This window comes from Saccopteryx leptura, chromosome 6, assembly GCF_036850995.1.
Source record: "Saccopteryx leptura isolate mSacLep1 chromosome 6, mSacLep1_pri_phased_curated, whole genome shotgun sequence".
Classification (NCBI taxonomy): domain Eukaryota; kingdom Metazoa; phylum Chordata; class Mammalia; order Chiroptera; family Emballonuridae; genus Saccopteryx; species Saccopteryx leptura.
In genome coordinates, this window is record NC_089508.1 from 25359087 (window position 1) to 25385465 (window position 26379).

The 26379-nt window shown below is 41.2% G+C and overlaps 1 protein-coding gene, 1 long non-coding RNA gene and 1 other non-coding gene across 6 annotated transcripts in view; 1 reads left to right on the plus strand and 2 right to left on the minus strand.

Annotated features, from left to right (window-relative positions):
- The first annotated feature begins 5931 nt into the window (after positions 1 to 5931).
- Positions 5932 to 12511, plus strand: LOC136375733 (uncharacterized). The gene is made up of 2 exons (XR_010746104.1): positions 5932 to 11313; positions 11529 to 12511. It is a non-coding gene; the product is annotated as an uncharacterized lncRNA (long non-coding RNA).
- LOC136377712 (U2 spliceosomal RNA) lies at positions 6646 to 6843 on the minus strand. The gene has a single exon (XR_010746376.1). It is a non-coding gene; the product is annotated as a U2 spliceosomal RNA (small nuclear RNA).
- Positions 7848 to 26379, minus strand: part of GPATCH2L (G-patch domain containing 2 like) — a 58708-nt gene continuing 40176 nt past the window's right edge. For all 4 annotated transcript variants that reach the window (XM_066341437.1, XM_066341436.1, XM_066341434.1 and 1 more), the window contains 2 exons: positions 18802 to 18896; positions 7848 to 12911 (listed from right to left, as the gene is read on the minus strand). In XM_066341437.1, the coding sequence (XP_066197534.1) occupies positions 12742 to 12911; positions 18802 to 18896 (265 nt within the window). In that variant the 3' untranslated portion in view covers positions 7848 to 12741. The remainder of the gene's footprint in view (positions 12912 to 18801; positions 18897 to 26379) is intronic.

Below are 26379 nucleotides of genomic sequence, written 5' to 3' on the forward strand. Positions count from 1 at the left end.
TTATTCAGCAGGAGGAGGGAAAGCAGAGAGACTCCTGCATGTGCCCCGACTGGGATCCACACAGTGAGCCCACTAGGGAGCGACGCTCTGCCCATCTGTGGCATTAATCTGTTGGTCAACAACTGAGCTTTTCTTCGCACCCGAGGCAGAGGCCATGGAGCCATCCATCCTCAGTGCCTTGGGCCAACTCATGCCAATTGAGCCATGGCTGCAAGAGGAGAAGAAAGAGAAGTGAGAGGGGGAGGGAAGAAGTAGATGGGCACTTCTGTGTACCCTGACAGAATCAAACCCAGGACATGCTGGGCTGATGCTCCATCACTGAACCAACTTGCCAGGGCCAAGTATTTAATATTGCATGTTTTCTGCTGCTTTTATAAAAAGGGTCTTTTCTTTCCTTATGTATGTAATTGGACATTGAATACACAAAGTCTACTGATTTCTGAAAATTAATTTTGTAGCCATCTAATTTGTTAAATTATTGTTTTTGTTTAGTCCTCTTTAGTTCCTAGGTGAACATTTCAGTCATATCATCTGCACATTATAATTTTATCCCCTCTTCCTTTCTAATGTCTGTCCCTTGAATTACTTTCTCCTAATTGTCTTATCTAAGTCCCACAGAATGATTTTAAGTAATAGTGATGACAGTGGATATCTCTCTTGTTCCTGACTGCAATGAAATCGCTTCTCTAATTCACAATTATGCATGATGCTGGCTTTGGATTGAGATAAATATATTTTATTATATTAAGGCAACAACCAACTAGTCGATATTAAATGATCCTTATGTTTCTGAAATAAGCCTCATTTAGTCATGGTGAATTACTCTTTTATCTGGAGCTGGCCTGACTGGGTTCAAATCCTAGCACCATCATTTATTACCGTATTTTTCGCTCCATAAGATGCACTTTTTTTCCCCAAAAAGTGGAGGGGAAAATGCCCATGCGTCTTATGGAGCAAAAAATACAATATTTTATTAAATATTTTAACACACCATTTGGTTCAGAATACTTTTTTTCTTATTTTCCTCCTTAAAACCCTAGTTGTGTCTTATGGTCAGGTACGTCTTATAGAGCGAAAAATATGGTAGTTATTTGAGTTCAGGCAGAATACTTTACCCCTTTTTGACTCAGTTTCCTTATCTGTGAAATGGGGATGATAAGAATACCTATCTCATTTGGTTGTTGTGAAAATCAAATGACAACAGAAAGTTGAGCATCTTTTATGTTTAAAGAGCATTTGCATTTTTTTCTGTGAACTCTCTGCTCCTATCTCTTTTTTCCATGTGATCTTCTCTATTTTTAGAAGCTCTGTTAAATTAGGAACCTTAACCCTTAATCTGTGAGATAAAATGCAAATGTGTTTTCCCAGTTATCATTTGTATTTTATTTTGCTTATGAAATGTTTTGCATGCCAGAGTTATTTTGTGTTTGTTTCCTGTTTGTTTTAGCATAGTCAAATATATCTCTGTTGTATCTAGATTTTTAAGTCTTATTTAATTTGAAGAATTACATGATTGACCCAAGTTCTTTACCTTTCACTCTATCCCACCCTTTGCTATGTGAATTTACAATCTCTCCCACCAAATGGGTGGAGAGTATTTCCTACTGGTCCAAGGAGCCCCAAAGACACGTGGTGCAGCGCTGTCCAGATGAGCCCAGTGGCATTATGCAGGAACCAACCAATGTCATTAGGCCAGCGTTCCTCACTCGCAGATTCTAGAGCAGGGGTTGACAATCTTTGTTTTTTTAATATTTAAAATATTTTAGTAAGTGTTTTAGGGTTTGCCACCAGATAATTTCATGTCCTTTACCTCTTCCTTCTTGTGTATTAGACCCTTTCAAAGGGAATAAAACCATTCTTTCTTAGCTCCCAGCAGCCCCAAAATAGGCCTCAGGCCGGATTTGGCTCACAGGCCAGTTTTTCTAGTAATTTTATGGCTTAATATTACACAATCAAATCTCTGATCAATACGAAAATTATTCTGGTATGTAATGTAAGGAACAGATCCAACTGTCTTTTTCCATATAGCTATCCAGTTATCCCAATGCCATTCATTCTACAGTCCATCTTTTCCCTTCACTGACTTAAGATATCACCCTTACTGTATACTGAATTTTCTTTTTTTTTTTTCTTTTTTTTTTTTTTTTCATTTTTCTGAAGCTGGAAACAGGGAGAGACAGTCAAACAGACTCCTGCATGCGCCCGACCGGGATCCACCCGGCACGCCCACCAGGGGCAATGCTCTGCCCACCAGGGGGCGATGCTCTGCCCATCCTGGGCGTCACCATGTTGCGATCAGAGCCACTCTAGCGCCTGAAGCAGAGGCCATAGAGCCATCCCCAGCACCCGGGCCATCTTTGCTCCAATGGAGCCTTGGCTGCGGGAAGGGAAGAGAGAAACAGAGAGGAAAGCGCGGCGGAGGGGTGGAGAAGCAAATGGGCGCTCTACCGCTGAGCCAACCGGCCAGGGCTATACTGAATTTTCATATGCAATTGGGTTTCTGAATTTTCTATTCTGCTCCATTAGTCATTCCAACTGTGCATGTGCCTGTACCACAAGAGTGGCTTCCTTCTTGCCAAAATACCCTGTTCTTATCTCAAAACTTGTCACTTTGCATTGTAATATCTGCTTTCCTTGCCTGACCAGGCGGTGGTGCAGTGGAGAGTATCAGATTGGGACACGGAGGCCCAGGTTCAAAACTCCGAGGTTGCAGGCTTGAGTGTGGCCTCATCTAGTCTGAGCACAGGCTCACCAGCTAGAGCACAGGGTTGCTGGCTTGAGCATGGGATCATAGACATGACCCCATTGTCACTGGCTTGAATCCAAAGGTCACTAGCTTGAAGCCCAAGGTCACTGGCTTGACAAGGGGTCACTCGCTCTGCTGTAGTCCCCCAGTCAAGGCACATATGAGAAGGCAATCAATGAACAACTAAGGTGCCACAACAAAGAATTGATGCTTCTCATCTCTCTCCCTTCCTGCCTATCCCTATCTGTCCCTCTCTCTGTCTCTGTCACACACACACACACACACACAAATATATATATATAATTTGCTTTCCTTGTCTTCCTCAGAAGACCACAACCCCCATGGCATCATTCATCTTTGTATACTCAGCAGCTAGCAGAGTGTTTGGCATAAAGTATGTTCTATATACATCTACTGAAAAAAGGCCAAGACTGTCAAGAAAGCCATTTTGCTAGTAGTTCTATGAGATGTTTAGCAACAGTCTGAACATATGAGATACTCAGGCTGTTTCCCTATCGAAGCAACTGTGAATGGACTGGTAATAGAAACTCTAGCATCAGACAGACTTGGAGTTTGAATCTATGCTGATTAGCTATGTGGCTTTGAGCAAGTTAATCTATAACTGTAAGCATATCTCATTGCTTTAAAACAGAGATAAAAATATCTGCCTTAGAGGTGTTGAGGATTAAAATTATTTCAATTTAAGTGAGACTATATGAAGGCATATAATTATCCCTCAGTAAATAGCTGTTTTTGTTGTTGTTACCAGCTCTGAAAAGGGTTCTACTAGTTTCTAGAGTTTGCAGAATATATCCAAAGAACCTCAGGATACCCTGCCTTAGGACAGCCATCCTCTTCCCCACAAGATCTCTGAGGAACACTGGCTTAGTAGGTGCTCAAGAAATGTTTTTTGAATCAGTGAATAGGGCAATGGCTCTAGGGGACCTTTGTTATTCTTATCAGCTGTCCAGCATCTGAAGTGTCCTTAGTTTCATCCAGTCCAGTGAAACATCCCACATAACCTCATTCTCACTTCCTACAGTCAGGGCAAAGGCACGTGACTACACATCAGATTCACCCATCCCAGACTTTGAATCAAACTCGTGGCTCAAAAAACCCAGGAACACACAAGACCCTTTGGTGTAGTTCCAGAGGCAGCACACAGTGATGGCAGTGAAGCAGGATATCAAGTTCTACCTTATTAGTAGTAGAGCTAATTAGTAGTTTTCTGATAAAGACCCAAGACAGTACCCAAGATCAAAAAGTGGTGATAAAATGGGTCTGTCTTACCCCTTATATCCAAACTAAAACCTTAGCAGCAGCAGAAAGTAAAGAACTGAAGAGAGCTCTGGGTGGGGGTAGGCTCCCTGCGTGCAGAAGCGGGCCCAGGCCTCCTTGCCAGTTCAAGTCCCTGGAAAGGAGAAAGCAGAGGGACCACAGTTCAAGCCTGACTTTTCATGACCAGCAACTCCATGCACTAGTAAGTAGGATGATCCAGCTTAGAATCTGATGTGATAAGCAATTCTCCCTACCTTACCGGGCTGGGAGGAGGAGCAAAGAGAAATGAGGGAAGGAGCAGACTTTGAGTAGGTGTTCCTAGAAATGTACAGTATAGGTAAATGTTTCCCTCTAAGCCTGTGCTTTAAGTCAGTGAATTAAGGTGGTTTGGCAAAGGAACTCACCAGCACATACGTATTAACCGAAGCACTGGAGGTGAGGCGAGACAGACATTCAGTGTTTTGGACTGACCTACCAACCAACCTGCCCACCTCTGGAGACTGACAAAGAGTAGAGAACAATCAGGAGAGCAGGGCCCAGAAAGAATTCTAATGCTAGGATCAAGCCATGAAGATCAACCTAAGGACTGAAATTTGACAATGAGGAGTCACTGGTGAACCCAGCAGGAACAATTTTAACGGTGGTGAGGGTGGTGGCCAGGCTTGAGAGTGCCCCTTCTCAGCCCCTCCTGTACTTTGCTTCAGAAAGACTGGAGCCTGACCCACCCCACCCCCCATCTCAATGTGATTCAGCTTTGTGATTCAGCTTGGGCGAATTGGAATGTTAAAAAAATCTCCCCAGGTGGTCCTACTGTGGAGCCAGGGATAAAAACCACTGGTTCAGGGAATTGAGAACTAAGGGACAGAAGTACAAGTGAGGGCAGTGCTTCAGTGATAGTCAAGGGGTTCCAAGGGCTAAGGAAGGGTATTTTTGTTTGAAGACGGAGTCTTTGAACATGTTTAAATGCAAAGCTGTATGAGCAGGAGTGAGAAGCTGTAGTTAGATTGACTAAGGCATCTATTTGATCAAGAGAGAGGGATCTAGGGCATTGGAGAACTGGTTTGTGCTGAGCAGGGCAGGCACTTCCAAGAAAAAAAGGTGAGGAAGGATGTATGAGAAGGTGCATAAGTGGGACTCCTGTCCAATGCTCTTATTATCTGTAAGGGGAAGGGAGGTGAGCTGCTAAGGTTGAGGAGGGGTTAGAAAATTTTTTAAATGGCCAGTTTGCAATAGGTGCTGACAACAGGTGGGGAGGTTGAGTGAGATAAATATTGAGAGAAATTCAAAATGTCGCCATGACTAGGGGGTGGTAGAGACTTGCATAGTGATAATTTTCATGGAGAAATACATGGCCCACTGGAAGGAGCAAGACACAGAATCTATTCATAGTGAATTGGGTTGATTTAAGCCAAAACCACCAAGGTCATTTATAAGTTCTCTGATATTCTCTTTTTCAATTAAAACATCTGAATAAGAGATATGCAAGGGTCAGTACTCACTTCTAAAGAAAACATTAATATTCATAATTTACATCTTAATCTTTTTAATATTCCCACATCTTGAATAAATAAGTGATGGAGACTTGACTTGGGGTGAACACACCCCCAATGCAATATACAGATGATGTATGATAGAATTGTACACCTGAAACCTGTACAATTGTATTAACCAATGTCATCCCAATAAATTCAGTAAAAAACTTAATATTAAAAAATGTTTATCTAAAGGTACACTGGAAGACTAGCAATATTAATGGAAAATTTTTACAATACTTTTTTATATCACCTGTCTACAGAGTTACATAAGGATTTTAAATATTCAAAAATTCAATCTTATGTAAAGGGATAAAAAAAATCAAATCCTTTATTATAATCAGTAAGAGGGATATACCTGTATATTGTTTTTTTATATAATGACACAAAAAATAATACATTTAAGTAAGTTTTGTGCACAAAACTTGATACATCTTTAGTATAATATGGTCTAAGGACAAGAACAATGCAATCAAATCTTGCAAAAAAAATTTAAAAATAAAAGGCTGTAAAAATAAAAATGAGAGGTAAACAGACTACACATGTACATTAATCATGTTTTTTAATTTTCTATAAATGATGATGTTTTGACATCTTCAGAAACATTTCTGGCTGGGGGGAGACAGCCCCTCCCAGAGCTAGCCAATTCTTAGAGTGAAGGATTCAGCCAGCAGTGCACTTTCGATGTGCGAACTTACCAGCCATACCTCCCCCATCTGGCCTGTACACCCCAGGAAGCAAACATCCCAGGGCCAGGTACCAGGCACGTAGAGGCCACACTACAGTCCAAAGGACCCAGAGTTACTCAGAGTAGCCATTCCTAAACTGTTAACCCTCCCTGCCTTGCCTTTAGGGAGGAAACTCTGATACAGGCTCGGGCCTAAACCTATCATTTGCTCCTGATCCTCACCTCCGGATCCGAACCTGGCGTTCACCCTGTGGCCCTGCATGGCAAGCCATGCCTCGTGTTTCTAAGGAAACTAACGTTCAACTTTTCTCTCAATGGCATTGACCTCCATATCGTCACTCAGTCACCTTTATAAATTAAGACCTGGTCACAAAACAACAAGGGTGTCTGAGGAAATGATATTAGAGTACTCCTCCTTAGCCACACGCATTCCCAAAAAGAGAAGACTTGGATTCATAGACTTCAGTAGTCAGCTAGACCCAGCTCAATTCAAAAAAAATAAAATCTAATGAAAAAAGTGGGCATGATTTCATTTCAAAACTTTAAGATTAGAATACCATATTCTACACATGATCTTAGCCAAAAGGCCGAGAAGCGATAGAATACCATATTCTAAAACCCTGAACCCATGAGTCAGACAAAAATATTTATATATAACATGCTGTCGCTACTGGTCCCCAACCAACCCCTACAGAAGCACTACTTGAAATGTAAAACAAAGACAATAGGATATGAGTACGTGGGATAACTGAAAATTGATTTTAACAGGCTGGCAGATACTGAGATTAAATCCTAGCAAAAGATTACAAATAACTCAACAGTTATTTAGTATAAAAACTACCATATTTCCCCATGTATAAGATGCATCTTTTTAAAAAAATAATTGGGATCTAAAATCTGGGTGCATCTACAGTGGTTGTAGATTTTTAAACTTGCATTTCTGGCTTTTTTGTACTTGTTTGTGCACTTACTGTTGAAGACAGTAATTTGTCATCACAGATGAGGACAAGCTAATGGATGGGAGTTTTGGTTTTTTTTTTATTTATTTTAGAAAAGAGAGAGAGAGGGAGAGAGACAGAGAGAGAGGAGAGAAAGACCAAGAGAGAGAGAAGGGGGGAAGAGCAGGAAGCATCAACTCCCATATGTGCCTTGACCAGGCAAGCCCAGGGTTTCGAACCAGCGACCTCAGCATTTCCATGTTGACGCTTTATCCACTGCGCCACCACAGGTCAGGCATGGATGGGAGTTTTGACAGTGAAGAGGAACTGTATAAATTTTATGATGAATAAAACTTGAGTTCAATAACTTTACGTAATACATTTTTTTTACAAATTTCAGGCCCCAAAATTAAGGTGCGTCTTATACATGAGAGTGTCTTATACACGGGGAAATATGGTATGTACTCAGGGTGGCTTTTCCTCCAAATTTTTTTCCCATTTTTGTGAATCATGCTTTAAGGGCTTCACCACTGTGATGCTGGAAAATGCATAGCATTTTCCCAGGAAACCAACATATAATGAGCAAATGTCACAAAATCATGAATGGCATTATCGTACACAAATGTTTTACTATCAATTGTGAAAAATGACTATCACTCACAGACTAAAAATTCATGGTTATATTTTAATACACTTTAAAAACTTTGTTTCCATTCATCTAAATTTGGCCTTGATAGCATTTTCCTCCCCATGATCCTTTCTCAGTATTTCCAGGTGATTTTTCAGGAGTTTGAGGGAAAAAGTTATTGGAAATAAAAGCATTAACAGTTTCTGCAAAATATCATACACAAATCATCTCTGTTCTGATGGAGAAAAACACAAGAGCACCTCAGAGCTCAGGGGGCTACCAGTACATTAAAACAGTTCTTTTTAACTGTGGCAAAGCCTGCAGTTTTCAAATGTCAGTGTGCCCGAGTCCTCTGGGGGGCTTGTGAGAGAAGCCGGGCCCCAGTCACCGAGTTTTGGATTCAGCAGGTGAGGTGGGGCCGAGTGCACCGATGCTGTTGATCTGAGCATCCCAGCAGCCCTACTGAAAGCGTCTCCACTCTTCCCCTTGCCTTTTCACTTCTGGGCCTTGCCAAGATTGCTTTCCTTGGTGAACATCTTCAGAATATGTCCCATTCTTCAATACTGTGCTTTCAGCGTTTTTATTCCCCAAATTTGGCAATTTTACTAAGTGCCTGTCGGTCTGCAGTGGCAGATTTTCTTCTTATGGCATAAGTTTGTTTTGCCAGGCTTGTTAAACACCTTGTAATCCACACTCTTTGGCAATATCACTCATTTTCCTTGTTTCTTTTCCATGTTGCTGCTTGCAGGCACTTGACATTCATCTGTTGTGATCTTAAAGTAGACGAAACACCTCTGGGCCACTTTGTGTTTAGTGCTAATAGCAAAACCCACCAACTTCCTCACCTTTTCCCTCTGCACTGTGTTCTGATGCGGTAGGAACCTCTCTTAATTGCATCCACCATCTGTAACTCCACTAACTGTCAAGACTGAAGTGTGAGATAAGGAAATACTGACAAGTAAAACGGAGAGCTCGAGCATTAACAAAGGAAGTAGCTGACAGTGAGCTTAGCTAACTGTTTCTATCGTCCGTCCTGCCACCTCATGAACCAAGATGCATTCTGCAAGCGATGCCCCTAACTAGACTGCCTCCACAGCTGCTCGAGTAAGCCACTCTGCTCTCATCCAGCTCCGGTAAGGTTCACCAGACACACAGAGAGTACTGAGTATGGCTTCTAACATTGAGAATTTTACATAGCCCAGGAACAAGAAGCGTCCAGCTCACCACAGCAAAGACCTGAAATGAATCATGCATCCTCAGAAGCCTTCGCCTGGACCCACAGCGGAGAAGCCATCACATCAGCGATGACAGTGCCAGCCTAGCTCTCTTCTCCAGGTGACTTCTGTGGTAACTCTGCCCCTCTACTTTGCAGCATCAGAACTCCCCCTGCTGTGGTCTGAACTGTGTTCCTGGTTGCAACATGCAAAGATAGATTAATCTAGTTGGGACTCATAAATAGTCTAATTACCTGTTTTAGGTGTGGAGTTTTACTTAGCAAAGAATGTCACAGGCATTGCAGACTAGATTTATTTCAGCTTCTGGTCATTTTGCTGCCCAAATGGCTTGTTTATACAATCTGTTTCATAGCCCAGCAAAACAATGCCATCTGAAATTCTCAATTATATTTGACTTTGAAATAATTCAAGTTTTAAAGCACATACTAGTCAATAAAGAACCGATTCCGTCCCTCCCAAATTTGGCATCATGTCATAGCCACTAATTTCCTCTTCTGAACAGTTCTTACCAAAAAGCAACACAAGAGCTTTGATGCGAATGAAGTTGCTCCCTTTAAAATACTGCATCTGAAAAAAGAATCTCCAGTTCCCTTAACTCATAAGCAAACTCACTTTTATGAATGATAGCAGTAGAGGTCTTGACTTTTGTCTGCTGAGGAAAATATACGTTAGGATTCAGACAGGCAGACTGTGTAGCCAGCTGGGATAAATCAGAACCCTGAAATAAGGAAGAACTATGAAACCCAGCTTCAGTTATTACTTTTGAGCTGATCAAATACATGTAAGCTCAAAGATTACCTTCGAAGGAAGTAGTGCTATTAGAGGTTTTTTATATTATAAACCTGATATTGAAATTGTCTTTTGTTAAAAGGTAATAGACTTTTTTAAATTTGTGACATTATAAAATTTGCCATATAAAAAAGAGATTTAAAATTTAAGATTCTAACTACACCTGGTTCTCAGGTTCCTCTGGAATTGATTTACACAGAAACAACCAGAGTAAGTTTGTTGATAAAGCCATAAGCGTGCTCTTGCAGCAACTGACAAGGAGAATGCAATTTAAAAATCTGTGCTTGACTCTGGGTGATGAGCACACATTATATGCCAGGGAGATGTCTACCTGAAACCTGTGTGTGCCCATGGACTAATGTCACCCCATCAAATTTAATTTCTAAATAAAAAAGAAAAAGAAAAACATCAGAAAAATAAAAATAAAAACCTGTGTTGCAAAGTACTTGTGTACTTAATTGCTATTTTCTTAGGCAGTTAACTTTCTTCCCCAGTTATTATAGATAGATGTGACATTTTGGGGGTGATCCCTATTGCAAGTATTTGAAACACATAGTTAAGCATGCCCAAGACAGACGACAAACATTCATGGCATACTGTTTCAAACACGGGGGTCTTCAGGCAACTCAGGTTTATCGATGAAAAACAAAAGATTTTAACCCAGGGCAGAGAAAGTCTGAAAGTCCGGGATTTTAATCCTGGCTTGATTATGTGACTTTGAGCAAATTACTAAACAGTGACAGCTCTTGTTTCTGTAAAATGGCAGCAGCCACCTACCTTTACATCAGAGAGGTTAAAAATGTAAAGCTGTATAAATAAACTTTTTTTAATCACAGGTAAAACAGAGAACTGTCAAGCAACATGCCATGAAGAAAAGATGCTACCTGAACTAGAGGTCTTCACAAGCTACGATCACAGGACCAAGCTCTGCATGAACCCCAGAGTTCAGTGCAATGAAAATAAAATCTGTCCACAGTTTTCTGCCTCAAATCCAACAAAGTATGTGTGCCTCAGGACACTAGGGGGCTAGGTAAGCATGCAAACATGGCAATCAGGCCTACCTTCACCACTAAATTCAGGAGCACCATCCTGTGGTCAACAGACATCACATCGTCTAGGCTACGGGCAGCCTGTAGGGCCACGTAATGCACTCACTACCACACCAGAACCAGGCGGCTCCTGGGGATACCACGCTGGTATACGGCTGCCCCTCACCTCATATCACCACTTGCCCCTCCCTCCACTATATTCCTTTAAGGGACAACGAACATGTTGAGAACTACATAAAGTGCCGCATAAAGACAACCAACCCCACAGACAAGGAAGTTCTGGAGCTACCACTGATAAGGACTGTAAGTTTCAAAGGGAACACAATAAAACAGCCACCATCACATTCTGGGTGAGAAAAAGGGACATCTGCCCTCTAGGGAGGGAGGCTCTGTCCCCCTCAGCACCGATTTGAGCACAGAAACTATGCAGGTGCAAGAGTGGGAACTCCTCTAGCACGTATGCAGGTGCAAGAGTGGGAACTCCTCTAGCACGTTATGCAGGTGCAAGAGTAGGAACTCCTCTAGCACGTTATGCAGGTGCAAGAGTGGGAACTCCTCTAGCACGTTATGCAGGTGCAAGAGTGGGAACTCCTCTAGCACGTTATGCAGGTGCAAGAGTGGGAACTCCTCTAGCACGTTATGCAGGTGCAAGAGTGGGAACTCCTCTAGAACGTTACCAGAGCAGTGAGCACTAGAGAACAGTTTATGTAATTTCAGTAAATGTACTCAATTTGTACAAAAAAAAGAACTCTTCTATCAACCACGCCCCTAAATGAAAGACACTCTTGATAATACTTTTCTTAGAAAGAGTGGCTTTTCTCCAGCAACTGTGGGCAGTCACTTATTCCTCATTTTGATAAAATAGCATCCAGCTTCAGGCATGGCTGTGCGCATTACTCTCCACGCAGCTGGGCTGTCATAAACACGCCAAGTATAAAGGTATGGCTAGAGACATTTCTCCTCCCCAAAGTATAACCCCAAGAAGCCATTATTATAACAGAGTATGAATTTCTGCTGCTGGTTATTGACCTATAAACTAACAATAAAATCCCGTTTAGTATATAAAAGCTTACACTGCAACACGAAGTATTAACACACAATCCACTGACTAGTTTAAGTTTGCTGTACAGTTAAACCACCTTCTTCATTATACCAATCTGTGTATGTGTGTCTATAAAATGTCCTCTTTTGGAAGAACACGAGCTCTGGAGATGAGGCAAGGTACAATGCAGCTGCTGGTGATCCCATAGGCCATCCAGAAGACTGGAAGAAGTCCCCTAGTCCCATGCTGCTGGTGTTGCTTCTGAGGCTCCAAACTGAGACCGTGGTGGATTGCTGTTATTGGCACACTGAGTGGGTCAAGGCCAGGGTCAAAGGCCAGCCTTCCTCCTGCAAACACAATTCCACACACAGGTCTTAACTCAATGTTTAAATCTATCTGGAACTGACTGCAAATTTGGAACTTCCTCAAATGATGTTAAAAGCTCTACACAAAAAGTATGCAAAAGCAGTTACTTGTTTTACAAGGGAAAAAAACAACACCTGTAAAAACCCAACAGCTCGGTCAATGGAGCTGTAGGTAACTGTTGAAATAGCAATAACAATGCAACAAATATAGGATGACCTTATTTTTTTTAAAAAATCGCTGCACCAATTCTTTTACTAACTTTTTTTAAAAACACAGATTTCCATAACATGATTTTCTTAGAGAAAGAGTTCACTGCTTTGAAGAGGAAGGAACCAGTCCTGGTGATAAACAGACTAGGAATATCAATTAAGATATGCAAGACTACATAATACAAAATCTAATATTTGTTTCACAACACCCCATCGGCTCCTGGTGGGTGAACTCTGCTCTCTAGCTGCACCCAGGGCCCTTTTCTTGTGGCATTTTAAAAAACGTCGCTGCAGCTACATCACTGGCTTTCTCTGTGGCACAGGTCCTGACCACCCACTCGGAGTCTGGGGAGTTCTGGGCCTGTGACGCTGCTGTGGCTGGCTCCATGGCATCCACGTGAGCTGGTAAGACTGCGACCAGAAGAGGAAAAAGGAAAAAATCAAAGGGAGAAAAATTAGAATGAGAGATGTTTCAACCCCAAATATTCTCAATTCTAATATCTTATGTCTTACTAACCCAAGTGGCCACATAAGGTTTTTTTTTTCCTTTACAAAGAAATAAAGGCAAGATTTAAGTAAAATAAGAATTTCTCTACCCCCAAAAACGGGTTTAACTGAACAAATGAGTAAATTCAGAAAGATGAATTTACAACCTAGTAACTACCACTTACTAAGCAAGCACTCATGTACTAGGCACTATACTAGGCTAACACTGCACTCATAATCTTATTTCCTAGTAAGATTATTTGGTATTGTCATCTCCATTTTCCAGGTCAGAAAAACAAGCCATACAGAGAACAGAAAATTCTTTAGGAACAAAATAGAGCTGTTTAAATAGCAAGATTCAAATTCAGCTATTGCACTCCAAGCCCTATATCCCTTCTATCACATCCCATGCCTCCAATATGACAGTGTCACCAATAAATAGTGAACAAAAAGGAAAATGGTACAGAAATCACACAATTGAGCCCAGCTTTTCAAAAAAACACTAAACACATTCTAGACAGAAGAACTGTTTATGCAGGGCTGTCCTGTGTATTTTAGAATGCTGAACATTCTGGACCCTCTCTACTGAATGCCAAAAGCACTCCTCAGTCATTGGGACAACCAGCCACTGTCCTCACATTTCCAAATTCCCGAGACGAGTAGCACAAACCACCATCACATCCACTCTGCTGACAGTGAATATACACTTACAAACATAGAGCAAAATCTAGAAAGTTTCATTTTTACCCTGTCACTCAATAATTCCACTCCAGAACTGTAACCTACAGTAGTAATTTTCAAACTGTGGGCCACAAAGTCAGTTTAGTGGGTCATGACCAGCACTTTTTTTCTTCTTAATGAAAAAGAATAAAAATTTTCAGAGCACGCCCAAGGATTTCAGATTTACATGTACACCCACATATATATTCAGACAGGAATTTCTTACAGTGAGTTACTGGAAAAACAGTCTTAGAAAGCTATCACTCTATGGCACATGTACAAGAGTTTCTTGAGGGCAGTGCCTTTCCAATGTTTTGGAACCTCAAACAACAAGAGCAAGAAATACATTTGACTTCACAACCCCAATCAATCTCTCTCTTTTACACTCGCGCACATACACACTCATTCACTCATTTAACTAAAACTTCACAAAACTGTATTTACCATTGCTAGACGGTCATTAACTGAAGTGAAAAAAACTCTACCCTAGGAAAACTATTTTTTGCTATATGATTTTCATTATGGAAAATATACATAACATAGAACGTATCATTTTAATAATTTGTAAGTGCACGGTTCAGTGGCACTAAGTGCATTCACACTGTTTCACAACCATCACCACCATCCGCTCTGCAACTTTCTCATCATTCCAAAGGGGAACTCTGTACATCAATGAACTGCGATTCCCCATTCTCCCTCTCCCACCGCCAGCAACTGCCATTCTACTTTCTTTTCCCATAACTTTGACTATTCCAGGTACCTCATATACTGGAATCACATACTATCTGTCCTTTCGTGTCTGGCTTGTTTCACTTAGCAGAATGTCTTCCTCCATGCTGCAGCATGTATCAGAATTTCACTCGGAATCATGCAGGCGCTCGGGTGAGCCATGTTCCCTAGTACATAGGACATTCCACATTTTGCTTATCCTTTCATCCAGCAAGGAGCAGGTGAACTGTCTATCTTTCGGCTTTGTGAACGCTGCTGCTAGATCATGGGTGCAAACACCTATCTGAGTCTATGCTTTCAATTCTTTCATATGCCCAGAAGCAAAACTGCTGGATCATACAGTAGTTTTATGTTTAGATTTTTTTAACAGTATGGAGATCTTTTCATTTTATTTTAGTTTATTTTTACAACTTATCATGCCATGAATTCCTAGGGCCTGAGCTCCAGCAGCTCGGACCCCTCTCCGTCACTTCTCGCAGAGGGTGCCTCTCTGCACGGAGCAGGTTGGTGTTTCAGGTGAACCCAGGTACCTTCTCTCTGGCTTCCTTCTCTTTCTGATCATTTACCTTCAGATGATTCAGGAAGCCATCTCAGCTCTTAGAGTGCTTAGTACGTTCAAGATGTACATTAATTCTCGTGGCAAGAATCTCGCCCTCACCTAGTTTGTTTACCACAATGCCCACCGCAGGCTGGGGACATTGTAGACACTTCAGTTTTGCCATGGTAACATTTGTGGGGCATTCCTTTTTGAACAGTGCCCAGTCCCTGAGGTCTACAATATCACCGTTCTTGTAGATTTGCATGCATGTGGCCAGAGGAGCAGCTCCATGTTTTCTAAAAGGCCTAGAGAACACATAGCGGGTGCCTCTCCTCTTTCCCTTTGTGTGGCCATTTTGGAAAATTACTGGAAGATGGTGATTCCAGCTGAAAAAGTTATGTTTAGATTTTTGAGAAACTGCCACATTGCTTTCCACAGCGACTGCGCTATTTTACATTCCCACCAGCAATGTGCAAAGGTTCTGATTTCTTCACATCCTTCCCAACACTTGGCTATTTCCTGTTTGGGGATACAGCCATCCTTAAAGTGTGAAGTGGCCCAGAAAAAACTATTGCACGTGCTCTCCCACAGAACAACGCAGCATTTTTCACAACAGCATAAAATGGGATACAATCCAAATGTCCATCAGGAATGTTTAATTTTGGTATATTCATCATATTCAAACAGTAAAAAAAAAAATAGACTTGGCAGGATGAAACATGAATGAATCTCAAGAACAAAACTGGATAATACCTGTAACTTATAAAATATGACATTCCATTAATGCAAGGTTCAAACACATTCAAAACTAGCCTAATCAGTGGTGGTGCAGTATACAGAGCTCACCCTGGAACGCCGAGGTGCCTGGTTTGAAACCCTGAGGTGACCAACTTGAGCGTGGGGCGGCTGGCTTGAGCAAGGGGTCACTGGCTTGAGCAAGGGGTCACTGGCTCAACTAGAGCCCTCTCCACCCTCGTCGTATATAAGAAGTAATCAAAGAACACCTAAAGTGCCACAACTATAAGTTGATGCTTCCTCTCTCTCTCTCTCCCTCTTTCTCTTTCACACATGCTCTGCTCTGCCATTCTGATGAAGAAAACCATCTCAAGGAAATGAAATCTGGGTTTTGCCTGAGTGCCTTTTGGTTTTTATAGCTACTTAATCTCAAATTTTGGGAAAATAACCCATTATTTCTTTTCCAGTTACACTCTTTCAAAGCATACACAGCAAATCCACTTCGGCCTAGGGTCATACCTTGCCGGGCTCCCTGTTCTGGTATGTCAGGTATTATGAGCAGAGTGACATGGCTACTCACTCAGATCCACAGTGGCTCTGTGCACCACACACCTGTGTGTATAAAGCCATAACAAGAAGAGCAGTGGACATAAAAACAAGAAATTAAAGGTGCTACACTTCCAAAAAGGATCTACTCAATGACTTGACCGTATGGAAAGATCCTTTTCCTGAGCCTTTTGTTAGTATCAGTGAAAAAGACAAGGCATGCTACTCCTTTCTGCTCTTTACCTCGCTAGCCTTATTAAATATCTTTAAATTCAGTCAATTCCAAAGCAAAATACTCCACCAGTGGGGGAGGGGAAAAGGGAAAAGATTTGTGGCTGCATGTTTAAGAAAGAAGCTGAATTCATCACAGTGACAGGGGAGAGTGTTGGCCGAGATCTGAGCTATTTATTCTTTTAGGAAAATCCTATAAAGAATGACACAAGGAAGCCTCTATCTGCAGTCGTGTTCATCACACTGGTGAGGAATCCGATAACAGATGTATGCAGGAGCGTGATTTAGTGCCAGGAGCTGGCCCCTGATGTGGATTAATACGGCGGCAAAGCGGAACGCACCCCTCTTCATCAGTCATTTCTATAAAAGAGGTAGAATCCGAGATGGCCCAATGTTAGGCAGAGCAAGCCCATTTGTTCTACTGACTGATGGCGCAGGCTCAGGCTATGTCCTTCACCTCCGTGGGGCACTCAGGTTGTGAAGGGGAAAAAAAGAAACATTCAGGGAAGCAAGCCTCAGTCAACAAGTGTGGGGAGGAGTTCAGATCAGTCCAGGAAGGGTTTAATGCTCAAGTCTTGTTTAAACCTCCCAGTACATTTCCCAATTTGAATATGAAATAAAGATTTTAAACTCTTCTCAATAGCTCTTCTCTTATAAACAATTAAAAACAAAAAGCAGAAGCTAGATAGTAAAGAGAAAAGGGTAGCCAGTGTTGTAATGTTTCCAGGACCACAGACTGGATGGCAGTCTGGGTTCCGGGGCGGAGTCACAGCACGGAAGCAATCCGTCCTCTGCTCTGTAAGACAGCGCACCTGCGGTCTGTGAGAGTGCAGCTGGCACTAGAGCCACAGGAAACCCGGTCTGACCTTGGCCCTGCACTTCCCAACCATGTGACCTTGGGGAAGTGATGAACCTCTCTAAGCCTCAAATATTGCGTGCGTATTGGGAATAAAAACAGCATCTACCTTATAAAGTTGTTGCAAAGATTAAGTGAAATAATGTATGCAAAGGGTTTAGCTCAGGACATGGCCATTATCATGAGGATCTTAGTCTGAGCCATTATCAAGCAGTCTTCTCAAACAGAAGCTAAAGAGGTCAATTTCAGAGCAAGCTGAAACTTACTGAGGTAAGATAGGGGAAAGAGTTACCTCTCCACAGAATCCACTCTCAACTCAACCATCAATTGCTCTAATCTACATATAATACATATCAACACACAGTATTTTATTATAATATACAGTGTTTTCTGAAGAAAATAATCTATGCTACTCAAATTCCACAGAGTGAATTCACTATCATCAAGACAGTAATTAGGAGATAAATGGTTACCAGAGAAAGGGTTTGGGGGGTGGGTAAAAGGGGGTAGGGAAGCCATCTGTACGATGATAGATAATAACAATACTTTTGGGGGTGAACACTTTGTACTGTATACAGATGTCGAATTATAATGTTGTATACCTGAACCTTACATAATAAAAAGTAGGGGGGAAAAAGAACTGTAGTTATTTCGAATAGATCCTACAACCAAATATGATCTTTTTATCCAGAGCAATTCACCCTAAATTATATTGAAATAACATAAAGGATTTCCTATAATTACTAATTACATTTAACTATCTTCTCTTAACTCCAAAGGAAAAAAATCTGTAGACATCCAATAGTCTACAGATACATATAAATAACTATGACCCTGTGTTTTCATTTAAGGATAACATACATATAATTAAGTGCATACACATCATAAATATGTATGTAGTTCAGTGAATCTTGACATAGGTATATACTTATGTAATCCCCATTTGTTCAGAAAATGAAAAGGTTTTAACTTGAAAAATAGTTTTTTTATTAGAAATGTCAAGACTGGTAAAATATTAGCACTCTACAATACATAAAAACAGTGAGAATGCATTGTACTGTGTACTAAATAAAAAAGTAAATAAACCCATGTGGCTCCTTGGCTACTGATGAAACTGCCACCCTAATGGGATTTTCATTAACACAAGAGCTAATTTCCTATCTGTGCTAGAACAAAAACACAGATGACTAGAGATTGTTGTTAGGAAAATACAGAGATTCAAACTCAAAAAAGCCATGTGGCACAGCGAAAAACACAGACTTCAGGGTCAAACAGAACTAGGTTCAAATTCTTAAAATATGTGTGACCTTGGGAAATGACTTCTCATATTCTCATTTTTCCCATGTAAAATGGGACTAAAATGGCCTGCCTTAATCTAAAAGTTAGATGAAAAGGTATGTAAACACATAACTTAGGGCCTGGCGCCCAGCAGGCGCTCAGTGAGTAACGACAGGTGTTACCTGCGTTTGGACTGGACAGAGAGGCTGCAGCCACGGGTTTCCGCTTCCTCTTGATGTCACGTGAACAGGGGGGTCCCAAGTGTGCGTTTGCCTGTCTACAGAGGTAACAAGAGAAAAAACGTTTTCACTTTGTAATTCTCACTGTTTATGACATTATGTTCAGCCCAGATAAAATCCTTGACCCATCACAGACATTTTACTAACAAAATCAGCATCACCTTTCACCATCACGTGTCAGTACAAAATTACTCACAATTAATAGCTCATTCTTTACTCACAAAATATACCCATTCTAAACTTTTTACCTGATTAGCAAAATAGCAGATATTCAAGATTAATTTCAGTAAATATGTTTCATTACACGCTGATTTTTACACATTTTTCATAAAAACTATAACCTCAACTGTTCTAAATTCACTAATGAAATACCTACTCCCGAGTGGTAATATGTATATTGAAAAGTTTAATGCTGCATGAACACAGACATTTGCATAAAATTTTAATAGGAAGTTTAACCCTTCTATCACTATACATTTGGGTTTTTAATAGAGTCTGCAAAGCAAGTTTCTATGATTTTTAAAAATATATAAATTATGTGCTAATAAGATATCCCCTTTTCTGAAAGTTCAGCTTATTTAAAAAAAAAAACCATGGGAGTTTCAACACTAGGAAAACACAAGATACTAAGAAAGACAATAGGCTTAACACTGGACTAGCTGGTATGCTACATGCTATTTTAGGTCCCACTTCCCCCTTCCTCTCAAACCACCACGATTAAGAACCTTTACACAAAGCTTTCCTTGAATATTCAAGGCCGTATCTACATGAATTATTATTTAACTGCTGCACATATATCTTGTTTCCCTAATGAGACTTAATCTTCTTGAGAACAGGGGCCATATTTATATTTCTTTCAAAATTTTCCAATGATCTACCAACCTCAGCAGAAGGCACACAGCTGATCCACATAGGAGGGTAGAGGGGGGACAGATGAGACTTCAAGTCAAGTCTCTCTCCACGTCAATATACAGATAATGTGTCACTGTACACTTGAAACCTGTATAATTTATTAACCAATGCCACCCCAATAAATTCAATAAAAAATTTTTTCAATTTTAAAAGTCTGTTGACTAGACCTGATATAAATGAATAAAAGTTCTAAAAACCAAATAGTCAACTGTACACTTAAAATTATTAAAATGGTAAATTTTGTTATGTGTATTTTATCACAATCTTCAAGAAACAGTCAGAATATATAATAGATAAAAAGGAATCCAGTAAAAATATACCAGATGAACTCCCAATTGGAAGTCCTAGCTGGGGACCAAGTCTCCTATAGTAGTCTTAAAGTGTAATCTCAATCAAATCTAAGAGAACCGAGTTTGCAAGGCAACAAGACAATGATTGAATGGACCAATTTTCCTATGGGGTCCCCACTCTGGCAACTTACACAGTTTGAAAGTGCTCACGCATGTTCCCTCATCCTCTCTCTCGTGCTCTTTTCTTTTTTAAGCAAAAGCTTAAGAGACCATTCAATTCATAAACAAGGAAAGATAACAATTTGACTGAAATCATAAGATTTTTTAGAATGCAAAGAACACTAAAATAGGCAAAGATTTATAGTATAAAGCCTGTGGTTTGGAAAAATCCATCCAAATCACCTTTTATTGACCACTCTCTTCTGTATGGAAAAAAGTTAACTTTAAGTAACCTATAACAGTTAATTCCAAAATTCCAATGTAAAATGTAAATAGAAGTGTGTAAAGAAGGGAAACATTTTTCATACCTTACATAAGTCCTGGGGATAACTGTAAATAAGGACACTGACTTAATAATAAGAAAGACAGGCCCTGGCCAGTTGGCTCAGCGGTAGAGCGTCAGCCTGGCGTATGGGAGCCCCAGGTTTGATTCCTGGTCAGGGCACATAGTAGAAGCATCCATCTGCTTCTCCACCCTCCCTTCTCTCCTTTCTCCCTATCTCTCTCCTCCTCTCCCGCAGCCAAGGCTCCATTGGAGCAAAGTTGGCCCAGGCGCTGAGGTTGGCTTTGTGGCCTCTGCCTCAGGCGCTAGAATGGCTCCAGTAGCAGCGGAGCATCGCCCAAGAGGGGCCGAGCATCACCCCCTAGTGGGCATGCCGGGTGGATCCTGGTCAGGTGCATGTGGGAATCTGTCTGTCTGCCTCCCCTCTTCTCACTTCAAAAATATACAAAAAAAAAAAAAAGAAAGATGACAGAATGTCAAAAGCAAACAGGCCTTTAGTCTAAATTCCCTTTGAAGCTGGACACAGGCCAAAAAAGAAACTGACATTACAAAATTTTGTTTCTCCTCAAAGCAGAGAAATGTACAGAATAGAGTTCCATCTTTTCTACAACAAGGTACTTGAGTCCATTCAAATTCAAACACAAACTGTCCAAGCACTTTGTTCTAATTCAATCCTCCTTCTTCGGAAAGAGAAACAAGTCAAACAAAGCCTAACAGTTTATATCCATGCTCTTCTTTACCACAAGCTCATTAAGGGACTCTCCAAAACTACTTAATGTTAACACCATTTCTTCAAATTAAAATATGTTATTAGACATCAGGACGTGGTTACCTTTGAACTGTGAGGTGTAGGGAAAGAGGACAAGGAGTAGGAGCTTCTGGGGTTCTTTCTATAGTAGCAATGGTCTGTTTCTGGATGTTTCAAACTCATCAAATATGTATTTCTTTAAAACTTCTCTACATGTACATTGTCCTTTAATTAATTAAAAAACACTGCCTCTTCAAGATCAATATTTATAAAATGCTGTTTTAGGAAACAGATGCAAAATGAAAAGCCTAAGGAAAGTATTTGAAAGCTTTAAGATGCTGATTCTCAAAAGTATCAACTTGGGCTGAACTAAATAAATAGTGCCTTTTATTTACACAGCATCCATCATTCTTACAGCTTTGCATGTTTTGATATACAGTATGTCAGTAAGGGCACCTATTATATCACTCCTTTATGACCTAGTCAGTATCACTTATATCACATTTTCAAGGAATGATATATTTTGGAGTAAAAAGATGAAACCATTTATGTACCAATGTTTAAGTTTTTAATCATTTTAAATAGAAATAGCCCTGGCTAGTTAGCCCAGTGGTGGAGCGTTGGCCTGGCATGTGGAAGTCCCAGGTTCGATTCCCAGCCAGGGCACACAGGAGAAGCGCTCATCTGCTTCTCTACCCATCCCCGTCCCCTTTCTCTCTATCTCTCTCTTTCCCTCCTGCAGATCAAAGTTGGCCCAGGCACTGAGGGTGGCTCCATGGCCTCCGCCTCAGGCGCTAGAATGGCTCCAATTGCAGCGGAGCAACGCCCCAGATGGGCTAAGCATCGCCCCCTAGTGGGCATGCCGGGTGGATCCTGGTCAGGCACATGTGGGAGTCTGTCTCTGCCTCCCTCTTCTCACTTTTAAAAGAAGAGAGAAAAAAAAATATATAGTGATTTTTAAAAATACCTATTTTAGTAAAATGAAATAAGTATTACTTACCTACTACTCTACACACATCATTAGACTGCACTTACTTTGCAACGTCCTTAGGGGACTGCAGTGAACGCAGAGGTTCAGGTGGTCCTAACGATGCTGGTTCTAGGATCCCGACTCTTCCCTGCACAGTGATGTCACGGGCTTCAGGTTAACCTGTCCCTACATTAAATGCCCCCAATTGCTAAGCCTGCAGCCTGTGACTTCTCTGCAGTGAATGTTCTACTTCTACCACCTCATTCCTACTCCTCATCGTTACTTTGAACATTCTAAATCCTTCCAATTTTATAAATCTCTGTTTATAATTTTGGAAAGAACTGAAGGCTTTCCAAGGAAACCAAGTAACAAAACTTCCGGTAATAACCTTTTTTTGTTGTAAAAGTATGTATTGTTGTGTGAACTATTTCCCTCCCACTCAGCAGGTCTTTTGCCTCTTCCATCACTCACTGAGTTTTTAGTGGGCACTGGGGTGAGATGGTGAACAAAACACTCTCTTCCCTAATGCAGTGCTTTTCAACCACCGGTCCGCGAATGGGTCTGCCAGAATTTTTTGCCGGCCTGTGAAAGAGTTAGCCACCTAGTGTCATATGAAGATTACAGACCCAATGATCTTAGTCAAATCTGCTTGTGCACAGGGTGATTTCTGCCTTGGCGGTCCCCAAAATAATTCTATTTTCACCGGTCCCCAAGTGTAAAACGGTTGAATACCAATGCATGGACATGTGGCCTAGTCCTATCTCTAGGGCACAGCTTTTTCAGTTACAGAATCTGAATCACAGAGAAACTGAGGCAAGGATAAAGAAAAGTCATGTTCATTTTTAAAACTCCACTTAATGCTTCTTTCTTCTTAAAAAATTTCTCTTAAGACCATTTCCAGGTTGGAGAACTATTTCATAGAGGTAGAATAACATCACACCTTAGGAAAGAGTACAGAAGGAATATTTATCTCTATGTGTATCTGTTTTCCTAGAAAAAATCTAGAAAGGGAGGAAGAGAAACAATCAAATTGTTAGAGAAGGCCAGTAAGACCTAGTCCTTGTTTGGAGTTCTAAGTAAACACTAGCAATGGTAGAGTTTATAGCTTGAGGAAATCCATTTCTTTCCTGTGAGGGCTACATTTGCTTGGGAAGAACCTTAAGAGGACAAAGGAAGCGGACCCAGAACAAGCCTGGGGGAAGCAAAGAGGAAGCTGGTGTCTGGAGCCGGCGGGTTTAAAGGCGACAGGAAATGGGACCCGCCATGCTGCAGCACATGCAGAAGATGAGGACAGCCCTGTTCAGGAGCAAGAAATAACCCGCGTGGGGCGGGAACCCGAGCATGGCGGCAAGCCACTGCTGCAGCCTCAGCTTCCAATTCAAGAGGTGGTTCCACCTTTTGTTTATCCTAAAATAACTGCATACCAGTCAATTGGAGACACAGAGTTAAGGAAGGGAAGGAAAAATAAGGAGACTGACCTACTCTCTTCATTTCGGTATGTTTAACCATCTTTGCTTCTTTCCTTTTTAATGTGTTACTTCTCTAATTTGTTTTATTTTACTCTGACAGTATCACTGTCTACTTACAAGATATAAACTGAAAAGGACAAGGAACCAGTGAAACAGCACAAAGGACAGGGGAAAAGAGTCTGAGCTCCCCCTTCTCAACACAGTCTCCTCCCTATAGGTTGAAAGGGTAGAAGATTTAGCTAGATTTTTAAAAATTCTTTTTTCAAGAGCAGTGTACAGCTGCTTTTGTGTCACAAATGATGCACTACTGTACGTGGGGGGAGGGTTCCTCTCAATTATGTCGGGGCAAAAAAGGCTAAGTGTAAGTTAAGCTAAAATCTCTACCAAGTTACTAAAACTTCCTTCTCAACTGAAGTGGCAAATGTTATCAGAATGTTGTAAAATACACATCCCCCACCATGCTGGGGTGGGAGAAGAATCAGTCATATGTTTATTTTGAAATTTTTCCTCAAGTAATACTGATAAGCTTCTACCTATTGTGAAAATTACTGAGTTAAAAACAAATATACCAAATTTCCAAAGCTAATAAGCTAGTCAATAAAACAGATCTAACTATTTAACTTAAAGAGTAACAGAATGATTAAAATGAATATAAATTTAGACAAAAATACTGTTTCCCAGGATATAAACAATGGACCTTCAGAGAGACAGGCCAGGCTTTGTCTGGCTCAGGGGGGCCTCAGCACCCTCAGCATGACTCTGCCACAGCAGGAGGCCAGGGCGGCACTGCCCACCCCCACCCCCCCTTGGAGCACCACACTCAGCAGCATTTGCCCAAAAGAATTTATGGGGGAATGAGCATTAAAGCAACAAATACACTCTTTAAAAATTCTTACTTCAGGAAAAGTCACTAAATTCATGTCGTAAGTGTGAAGGTGAATGCTGGAGATTAACAACTAATTGAGAGAGCATTCTGTATCTCCACGCATAAACACAACATTTCTATTTTAATTTGTACTGCAGGTAACTGAAGGATCAGGTGAGCTGTTAAAACTGCAGTGTTACTTAGGAAACTGGGCAGATCACTATGTCCCAGGGGCAGGAATGTTCTTTTAGGGGAAAAAACTACTTTGAGAAAAACATGCATGTTTAATAGAACCAATGTTGGCAAAAAATAACTGAAGTGAGTGCTTTAGATTAGAACAAAGATGTGTCGAGTCACTCCTAAGGAGAGAAAACAGTCTTTATGTGCCAGTGGCAAACTAATTTAAGGAACTGTTCACCTTCAAAATTCACTCATTTTTAAAACCCAATGGAAAGTTCATTTCTTCTCATAAAATTTATTGTGAAATGGTATTTATATGCTATACTTTTCCTTAAACACCTACATATTAGTAACATCAAGAGAGAATGACTGATATTCCTAAGGACCAAAGGTCATATATATTATAATTATTCTCCTTAATTACTGATCTCTTCAGCTCAATTATTTTTAACAACAATGGATAAAGGCCGACCCCATGTAAAGCACTATGCTGGGTGTGGAATGGGCACACAAAAGCAGCCGAGCCCAGGGCCTGCCACTGCACTCACAACACCAGGAGGGAAGCCGGTGCATTTAGAACAGACCAGCCTAACCAGGTGGTGGCGCAATGGATAGAGCGTCAGACCGGAATGCGTAGGACCCAGGTTCGAGACCCCGAGGTCACCAGCTTGAGGGCGGGCTCATCTGGTTTGAGCAAAGCTCACCAGCTTGGACCAAGGTTGCTGGCTTGAGCGAGAGGTTACTCGGTCTGCTGAAGGCCCACGGTCAAGGCACATATGAGAAAGCAATCAATGAACTAAGGTGTCACAACAAAAAACTGATGATTGATGCTTCTCATCTCTCTCCATTCCTGTCTGTCTGTCCCTATCTATCCCTCTCTCTGACTCTCTCTCTCTGTAAAAAACAAACAAAAAAACAGACCAGACACTGAAATGTCATGAAGGAATAAGCAAAGTGCTATGGTAAGGTGAGCATGAACAATTAAATCTAGGGAAGAAGAGTCATCCCTTTCCTCACACATGATTTTATCTTCTGGGTTAACTGGCGTTGATTAAACACCCAGGAAGGGAACTGTTTTCCCAGACCTGCACACAGGAAAGGATCCAGGCCTCCGACACTAGCAGCAGCTAGGGAGAGAAAACCACTTCACAACTGTAGGACACAGGAAGAGATCCTGGCAATCCACCAGTGTTTCCACTCAAAACCAGGCCTCAGTAGTCTGTGACAAATGGCTCACTAGCACCTGAAAACTCTGTAATCTACTTCCCTTGGCTGAGCCAAGGCTGACATACCATGAAGCTGTTTCATGCCACCCACAGGAGAACAGCTTCCCGTCGGCTGGAAAGATGGGTATATTACAATGGCAACACTGAGAGAAAAGGCTTTCATCACCTATTTGGACAGTAAGATGCCAGCTGGCTGAAAGCTGCCGTAACAGGACCCTCCAAGAGAGGACAAAAGAGTCAAGAGCTGTGTGCTGCATAACGGGGAGTTCCAGTAGAACCGGCAGCTTTGTGGACGATACGACAGCAGAGACACCTCCTCACACATGGGCAAAACCAGGCACTCCAGTGGCACGCAGGGG